Below are 9,429 nucleotides of genomic sequence, written 5' to 3'. Positions count from 1 at the left end.
AGTCGCCGCTGTGATAGATGGAAGCGTAAGAATCCATCAAGTTTGTGGAGGAATCCACTACTAAGTGTAGCACCTCAAATTTTCCCTCCCCATTCATGCATTCATTTCATTTTTTTAGGTCATTCATCATTCCATATTGCATTGCACCATGGCAGTCAGAATTGGCATTAAGAGAATTCAGCAGTGCAAAAGAGCAAGTTTTTCCTTGAGATGAAGGCCACATGATTATTCTAAAAGAGCTTATATGAGCCAAGGTTTATTTTGAAGCAGTTTTACCAAGTGGTAGAGGCCCAAATTCATCAGTGCATTTCCAGGTCATCTGAGGACCATAAAAGTCAACTGTGTAGTCAACCGAGGGCTTTGAGGTGGGGAAATGATTTGAGACACTTCATTCGTGTTCAAAAGAGGCCTATTCATCATGTCAAACCTTTATCTTGAAGATTTTGAAGCCAAATCAAAAGTTTCCAAAACTGGAAAGTGACCTGTAATTCAAAGTTTCCAAAAATGGCAAGTTTTTAGACCATATTCAACTTGATTTTCCAACATTAAATAAACTTCAAATGGATTTTTGGTAAACATGAAAGTTGAAGATCTTTCTCTCCCCTTTTCAAAAAGTCATATATCATGATCATCTGATGAATGGTTGAGAAGTTATGGCCAAATGATCACAAAGTGTACATGGAAGTTCAAAGTGGCATAACTTTTGATCCAAAACTCCAAATTGAGCCACTCTTTTTGCAAAATGCTTGTCATGGCCAACATTTTTCAAATCATCCATTGCCTTGCATGAAAGAGGATCACATGACCACTTGTTCATTCAAGTGCATTTTGGAGGGAAAAGGCATAATTTGAAATTGGTTGATCACATGAGCCAAATACCAATCCTATCATGTTCATGAGCTGATTTTAAGTGGAATTGAACCCTAATATGGCATTGTTCACGTGCACTTTAACCATGCAAGGGTGCATTTACCAATTTTGCATTACATCTCATCTTTCCCTAATCACAATTAACCAAGGCAAATGGGGATTAGCATGGTGATTAACATATGATATAAAAGCCTAATCATAACTGAATTGGCTCAGAATCACAATTTCAGATCTCAAATTCAAGTTTCCCTCTCAATTTTCTCTCTCATCAAAACTGAAATTTCTTCACGCAAACACAAGATTTCTTTGTAGGTTCGTGATCATGGAAGAGTTTTGAGCAGGATTCATCATCTGGTTTGAAGAATTTGATCAAGATTCGAGCTCCACAAGTGCAAGTTCATGAAGTTGGTTTTCTAAAATTAAGCAAGATTCAAGCCATTTCCATTGCCAATTCTTCCACAAAGCTTCAAGGCACGCATAAAGAAGTGAATCTGGAGCTTCATAGCAGCTGAGAATACTGTTTCATCACACTGCACTTCAAGAAGGTTGGAATTCGATCACCTCTTTTCTCCATTTTATTGCCATAAATATGTAGAGCTTGTTGTGCTGAGGATTCTGATATAAATATCTTTGAATTTGGTTAGAAATTGAGTGAGATATGTTGATTTGAAATTTTGATGCTCATTATGTTTTTGATCGATCCGGTTGATTCATTAGGAATTAGGCTAAATAATTGTGAGATTCGTGTTCTACGTAGAAAGACGGTTCGAACCATGTATAATATGTTAAATTCTGGAAATTTGTTCATCGTCGTCGCCGGAAAAACCATCGGGGAAGACGACCGGAATCACTATTCCGGCCGTCTGGTTCGTTAGTTTAGGGTTTCACTGTAGCGCTGCATAAACCAGCCTGTCCCGTGTTCGATACTTCGCGTGTGTTCTTTTTGTGATTTTATTCTTGAGCGCTTCATGAACCTCGCTTACCTCTGTTCGATTCCTATGCATGGCCATTGTTTTAATTGATTTTTCTCAAGCGCGCCATGAACCTTCAGAACCAGAGTTCGATTCCACGCTTTGCACTTTCTTTTTAAAAAATTCCACTGCGCGCGCTTGTAACCTTCATGTCCTCAGTTCGAACCTAGCGCTTGCACTTCTTAGGATTTCCAATTGAATTTTACTGAAGCGCGCTTGGACCTTAAGCGCCTGGGTTCAACTCCAATTGTGTGCACTTTTTAATTCCACACTTCATTATTTTCCAATTATTTCATGTTTTTTTCACATTATTTCATCAACTTCTAAAATTCATGAAAAATAGTATACAAATCCAAATTGATCCAAAATGTTTTCCATATTCTTGTTGTAATGTCTATTATTTTGTGATGTTAATTTCCTAATTTTTATGCTGCTGGATTTTTAATTGAGAATTGTTGTTTGAACATGATGCCAAAATGACATGTTGTGCTAATTGATTTGTGAAATGCTCATGGTTTATCCAATTACCTTGATATTTGACATGCCTAATCATAACATGTAACATGATTTTTTTGGCTTTTGTTTGGCATTTTTATCATTTGGTATCACTGTTTTGGACACATGAACATATGTTGTGACATTTGGTGTAACATTTTGTACCTTGTACTTGTGCATTTTCATTCACACACCATTTGTTGTCTTCTGGACTTAATTTTTGGTATGATGCTTGTTCTTAACATGATAATCTCACATAAAAAATTTCATGATCAGTGGACGCTTTTCTGTTTTAATGTGGATTTTCTCATTGTGATGTCCAATTGTTTGCATCTTGCTTGCCTTTGTGTTATCTTGGTCATGTGATGGCTTTGCCTTATGATTTGGTCTTGGTCCTTTTTAGGACATGTTCTTGTTTGATTGAATATGCTTCATGTGGAATATTGACTTCTGTTTTGACTATTTGACTTGCCCTTGACCCTAGTCTTTGTGCTAGTGGTTTGTACTCACCAATTGTGTCTTGTGTTTCAGGTATTGAGCATTTAGCACTAATGATTGGTGTGGTCTCATTACTTGAGATGCAAGTTGCTTTGATTACTAACCTTTGTTGTGTTGTAGGTCCTTTGATGTGATGGAATCACTTGAGTGCTTGCACTTATGACTTGCATTGTGTAGAACTGTTGGAAGTTACACTATGTTGTCTGTTTGGTTTTCTGAATACAATATTGACTGTTTGGCTTTTGTACAGGTACATTAGTCGCTTTTAGCTCTTGCTTGAGCTTTGCTTTGGTTTGTGGTTGATATACCACCTAGGTAACCACTCTCTCACTCCATGTAGTCTGGAAGTCCTGTCGCCTTTTTGGCAGGCATTTGGCTGAAGTCCTCCTTAAGAGGCAATGATTGTGATTGTTTACATTTGTGCTAAAGACCTCTAAATGAGGCATGTTACTTGTTAAGTCCTCCTAAGTGAAGAGGCAATTGACAGATAGAAGGGATTAGCAATCAATCCCCTGTTAATCGTTGAGTCGTTCATTATGCTCGCACTACGTGCTGATGCTCTTGAACATAACCCAAGATCCTTGTATAGAGTCAGTCAAGTGGAATAGGGTCCCTCATTCTGGATCCCCACACCTTCTTTGTCATAAGCTCACCCAGGCCAGGGTTAAGAGCATGAGGTCCAATCCTCATTTCCATTCCCATCTTTCATCAGCTTCACCCTAACTCTCAATGTTAGTGGTCAAGAGCTTCAGCACACCCCTACAGTTTTGGCTTGTTTGTCGAGGTTGATATGACCCCTCTTGACTAAAGCCTTACCCAGGATGTTTGAGCCCCCTTGTTAGTGTGTTTGCTTCATGTTGTATATGTTTTTGTGTGGTGTGATTGCATCCCCATAGGATTGCTAGACTTCGTATAGTCTCTCGTTTGCATGTCAATTAAGGTAGCACGGTTCCTTCATCTAGGACTTCCTTTCTTGCATGAGCATTCCTAAAACACAAACAAACTCCATTTTCTCTTAAGGACACGTTGACTCCTTCTACTACAGGTGAGTAAGTCTCCCAAGGTCGAGCATCCGGTAGATTGCGTAGTAACGTCGTTCATCTAAAAAACACAAAACAAACATAAATAGTTTAGCCGAACTACGGCAACTCTGATTCTCATGTTCAGATGAGATACGTAGGCACGAGATGCGATGTCTTGCGAGTTTGACTGACGACTAACAATTAATCCTTGTTGATTTTCGCCCTCGTTGCGATTCTTTTCTCTCGCCTTCGTTGCGATTGAGACCTTCCTTTTCTCTTGCCCTAGTTGCAATCGAGACCCTTGCACCCTTTTGTTTTTTTTGTGTTCAACCTTTTCTTTTGCGTGTGTGTTTGTCCACCCTTTTCTTTGATAGGAGTCGGATGTAAGTCCAGGGATTGGCATTCTGTTTCCTTGTTTGTGTGTGTTTGGAGTTGGATGTAAGTCCATTTATTGGCATTTTGTTTCCTGTTTGCTTTTGTTTGTTCGGAGTCGGATGTAAGTCCATTTATTGGCATTCCGTTTCCTTGGTGTGTTTGTTTTGACGTCCCGACATCTCTTTTTTAGCGCTTTGTTTCGGCGTGCGTTAGCCGAGCTACGAGTGCTCTGATTCTTACTCTAGTTAGAGAAGATACGTATGCACAGGATGCGATGTCCTAGCGAGCACGTCTCCCATTTCCTCGAACTACGTCGACTCTGATGTTTGTTTCTGACAAACTACGTAGGCCTAGGATGCGACATCCTGCCGAGTCCACTTCCTCCATCTTCTTTCACCTGTTTCTTATTCCAGTGTGTGCATTCTCTTCGAGCAGTTTGTTAGCAACCTTATTCTTTTCTTTTGAGTGTGGATCCCGTCAAGTACGACGGACGTGAGGGGTGCTAATACCTTCCCCTTGCGTAACTGACTCCCGTACCTTGCAATATTTGGTCGTAAGACCATTCCTTTCCCTTTTTCAGGTTTACTTCGAGCGTTTCCTTTCCCTCCTTTGGGATAAATAACGCACGGTGGAGGCTCTGTGTTTTTCCCGCCGGTTGTTTTTCGCGATGCGACACTAAGTTTGAATGATCATATCCTTAAGGTCAAGTTAACGTGTCTACTCTTCAAGAGGATGAATCTGATGTTGGAGACGGATCGGGATTTCCTCCAACTCAGTAAATGTTGGCATGCCACTATTAAAGTGATTTCCTCGTGTTAAGGAAGCACCATAAGTATGATTCATATTTACTATGAGCAGAATTTTTTTTTCTCTGATTCTTACCATGGACATAGATGGAAGAAAATAGATCTCTTCCACCCGTGTAGTGAAATATCTCCTAGAAGTGTATGAAGAGTGTCATTTTCTACCTCTCAAGAGAGCGGTGGATTGCCTTCACAGACTTAATCTTGGGGGCCAGACTAGTCTATTTTGACAATGTTTAGAATGTCGTAGGGTAAGCCTTGATTTATTATGTATATTTTAGGTGAAACTTGGATATGTTTCACTTTAATGATTGACTATGTTCGTGTGGAGTGGAACTGGAAGGACTTGCGAGATGATGACCTCGAAAAGGCCTGTCAATTTGAATGATTTTCATGTCTATAAGGTACATGTGGATGAGCATGGTATAATGTTAGATGATTCACTTGTAAACATGGTCTCATATATGGTCCCCCATGCGAGTGGTATCAGACATATACGAATCAGCAGTATCCCCACTGACATAAGATATGTGAGGTATCCTTTTCAGTCAAGTGTGAGAACTTGATGATCATAATCTCATAGTATGACTCTGATTGTGTACTCTTGATGCATGGACTAAAACTCTCATAAGATAGGGCAGAATGGTCGATGATCCACATGCCATCCTTGGAAGTTGAGAACTAGATGTACCACCTATGACCAACGAGCTACAGGGGAGGATTACACTCCTTGATCAATTCACATGTAGGGAATCATGCATGGCTTAGCTCCTGCAGGATGACAGTAAGTTAGACTAAATTCTGATGCTCTGCTTGTGAGGGGACCCTACGTGTTCATGGTCATGCAAGTAATCTAGGAGTTGTATGATTGTGAAATTCCAATCATTTGATAGGTTCTTAGTGGGGTTTAATACGTAAATAGTCGAGTTAGGATTTACGTATAACCATTATAGCTCTAGCTCTATCATCTCATGTGTGTGTACTTTTCCAATGGCTAGACCATGTTTAGATAGGTATGTTCTTGATATGGAGCATTGTGTAAGGTTAAGTTAGGATCTCGATAGGATGACACTGCGATAATTAATAGGCTTTATTATGAAGCATGCACGGTCGGGAAAGGAAGGAGTCAGAAATTTTTGAATAGTGGGGTCAATATAAGGATAACATTTCATTTTCAAAAATATAAATATAAGTTATAATTGTTCTCTATGATTTTTCATGTTCTGAAAATGTTGAATGATTTTCTCATTTTCAACATCAACAAAAACATCTCTATCAATGTAAGTAACTAATCAATCGTTTAACCAATCATCGCCCATGTGATTTCGCATTCGATTCTTGATAATATTCATAGTAGAGAAAGTTCTTTCAGTTGTTACAGTTGCCACCGACAATATCAGAGATAACTTTAAAAGAAAACATACCAACGGATACACATGTTTTTTGATCTCTACGAGCTTGATAGAAAGATCACCAATCCCCTCTAATTCTGAAAATTCACTGTCAGAGCATACATCTAAGAAATAGTTTTCAAGCTGACAATCTAGTGTTAATAGTTCAACTTGAGAAAACTCTGAAGGATAAAATTGAGCTAAACGAATCAACCTCTCCTTATCAAATGCAGAAAATGAATCTCTTGGACTTAAACAAGCTACACAAAGGAGCAACTTAGTATTCACTTCTGTAAAACGATTGTTCAACTCTTGAAGTTGTCGATCAATCACTTCATAAAACAATCCAACTTGAAAATTGTGTAAATTAGATACTTTCTCCATTTTTCTCTTTGACTTTTTTTTTGTCGGTTGAAAAGTGTCATCCATATCTGGAATGTCAATATCACTATGCTCATAAAATAATGAAACATCATTCAACAAAGAATATCAACCATTATCTCTTATAGCTTGTAGCCTTATTTTGAACACTTTTACTAACTTCATAGCATTTACAATATCTTGATCACTTCTTTGTAATGCTTGAGATAAATCATGTGTAATTCCTAAAACTATTTTCATCAAGTGCAAGATGAAAATAAATTCAAAAGTTGGCATATAATTCATCAGCATTAGTGTTTCACCTTTTTTATATAAATTTATTCCATCTTCCTCAATCATTTCTAACACATCAATCATAGAAGAGAATAGAGAAACTATACTAAATAATGTACCATAATGTGAGCTCCATCTTATTTCCCTTGGCTTCTTAATTGTTATTTCTTGATTCAAGTCACGCTCACTAGAGATTTCTCCATGTTCCAATGCTTGTTTCACCTTTGTAGCTTGACTTTCACGAAGAATATCTCGACGCTTACATGATGCTCCAACAACATTATACAAATTAGCAACAAAATTAAAAATAAAGCAATTTTAGAATGCTTTTTTGCTAATGTCACAAGAGCTAATTGGAGTTGACGGGCAAAACAATGAATAAAAAATGCAGAATAATTCTCTTTTAAAATCAAGCTTTTTAGACCATTGTATTCACCCTGCATATCACTTTCTCCGTCATAGCCTTTTGCACGTATCCTTAACAAACTTAATCCATATTTTGAAAATAATGACTCCAAACCCGATTTCAATGGTAAAGCACTAGTATTTAAAACATGAACAACACTAAGAAAATGTTTAATAACTTTTCCTTCATTATTTACATAATGTATAACCACAACCATTTGTCCTTCACTGAGATATCACGATATTCATCAATTAAAATAACAAATAAATCATCTTCAAGATCATCCAGTATAACTTGAGTAGTGATCGTTGCAGCAACTTTAACAATATCCTTTGGAATATCAGGAGATGTTAACTTAAGATTTCCACGACAATTTTTCCAAACTTTATAAATATCTTCATTATGGTTAACAAGAAAATTCATAAGTTCAAGAAAATTCCCCTTATTTCTTGATGAAATTAACTCATCGTTACCACGAAAAGCTAAACCTTGTGCTAATAAATATCGAATGCAATCAATTATACCTGTTAAATGAATTCGATAGTCCTCTTTAATTTGATTAGATTATTTACACAAGACACCTTCAATGTGTTGCTTTTCTTTCATTAGAGATTGACAATTTTTTCATGCTTGATTATGAGAGCTATTTACATCTTTAAGATGAATTCGAAAGCTTTCACTTTTTTCCAATCTGTAAAGTCTTCTGTCATAAAGGCATCGCCGCAACCTTTATGTTCTTTAAGATATGACCTCATAACATAACAACATAAATAATATGCAACAGTTTGGGACTTCGACGTTCATTAGGTGTTTAGGGATTAGGAGTTGATGATTGCTCTGTTGATTTTCCTTTGAAATATTTTTCATTGCTTATTACTAAAAAAAAAACAAAAAATCACAATTAAAATCTTATTCAGAAAATTTATAATAATACTATAAAATTGATACAAACGCAACAATTTCAAACAAATACTACAAAACTCTAAGAAAAAAAAATTCTACCATTAACACAATCTCAAGCTCAATAAGGTAATAATATATTTTTTACTCTTATAACAATAATAAAAATAAATTATAAATTGATAAAGATTAAAATTAAAAAATTTACTTTTTAAAAGATCAACAATGGAGAAAAAGTTAGCAATAGAGAGACACTTTGTAGTGAGAGAGAAAAGTGTGAGAGAAAGAAGAATGCAAATAGTGGTTTCTTTCTATTTAGAAAGAGTAAAAGAGAACTAATACGAATATGAAAATAAATAGGAGTTAAATTTTTTAATTTTATTTAAAGAATTTATTTTATTTTAAATACATATGGATGTGTGTGATACTCTCTATCATTTTATTAAGTGAGGTCATTATTAAGTTTTCTTCGTAAGTTTTAGTATATTAAATTTATTAATATATTAATTATATTATTAGATATTAATCAATGATGAATGTGGTGGGGGCATGAGCCCACCATTTGTTACGAATACCTTTGTCCCTGCGGTCGGGCATTGTGTAAAAGTGTGGCAAAGGAAGAGAGCGAGAAGACCCACTAGGATTAATACCTCATTACACAATGCTATAATGCCTTTATGAAAATGACAAATACCCAAAGTTATAGTCTCGAGTTAGTATACCAGGTGCAGAGAGATTGTTATATGTTACAGAGATGTAAACTAACTACAATCTTACTTGCACTTGGAGTGTGGAGGAGCCACAGGGACGGAGGTTTAGTAAAAAGGGGTGGGTCCATGCCCCCACCACATTGATCATTTATTAATATATAATAATATAATTAATATATTAATATATTTAATGTACTAAAAATTACGAAGAAAACTTAATAATGACACCCACTTAATAAAATGATAGACAAGATCACAAACATCTATGTGCATTTGAAATAAAATAAATTATTTAAATAAAATTAAAAAATTTAACTCATATTTCTTTTCATAT

At 36.1% G+C, this 9,429-nt stretch overlaps 1 protein-coding gene across 1 annotated transcript; it reads right to left on the bottom strand.

Moving 5' to 3' along the window:
* Nucleotides 1–6,326: 6,326 nt before the first annotated feature.
* LOC127078974 (uncharacterized) lies at nucleotides 6,327–8,982 on the bottom strand. Its single transcript, XM_051019392.1, has 5 exons — nucleotides 8,961–8,982; nucleotides 7,682–7,979; nucleotides 7,504–7,619; nucleotides 6,967–7,348; nucleotides 6,327–6,873 (listed from the first exon to the last, which is right to left on the bottom strand). Exons 1-5 carry the CDS (start codon nucleotides 8,980–8,982, stop codon nucleotides 6,327–6,329), a joined length of 1,365 nt encoding a protein of 454 aa, XP_050875349.1.
* Nucleotides 8,983–9,429: the final 447 nt, after the last annotated feature.

The sequence above is a fragment of the Lathyrus oleraceus genome, chromosome 5, assembly GCF_024323335.1.
Source record: "Lathyrus oleraceus cultivar Zhongwan6 chromosome 5, CAAS_Psat_ZW6_1.0, whole genome shotgun sequence".
Lineage (NCBI taxonomy): Eukaryota > Viridiplantae > Streptophyta > Magnoliopsida > Fabales > Fabaceae > Lathyrus > Lathyrus oleraceus.
Note: the sequence above shows the minus strand (reverse complement) of the source record. Positions and strands in the feature narration are given on the sequence as shown.

Coding starts and splice junctions, on each gene's coding strand:
- LOC127078974 (XM_051019392.1), bottom strand. CDS start 8,982: ATGCCCGACCGCAGGGACAAAG. Junction 7,620..7,681: donor TGGTTGTGGTTATACATTAT/GTAAATAATGAA, acceptor TTTAAATACTAG/TGCTTTACCATTGAAATCGG. Junction 7,349..7,503: donor TATGCAGGGTGAATACAATG/GTCTAAAAAGCT, acceptor ATGTTGTTGGAG/CATCATGTAAGCGTCGAGAT.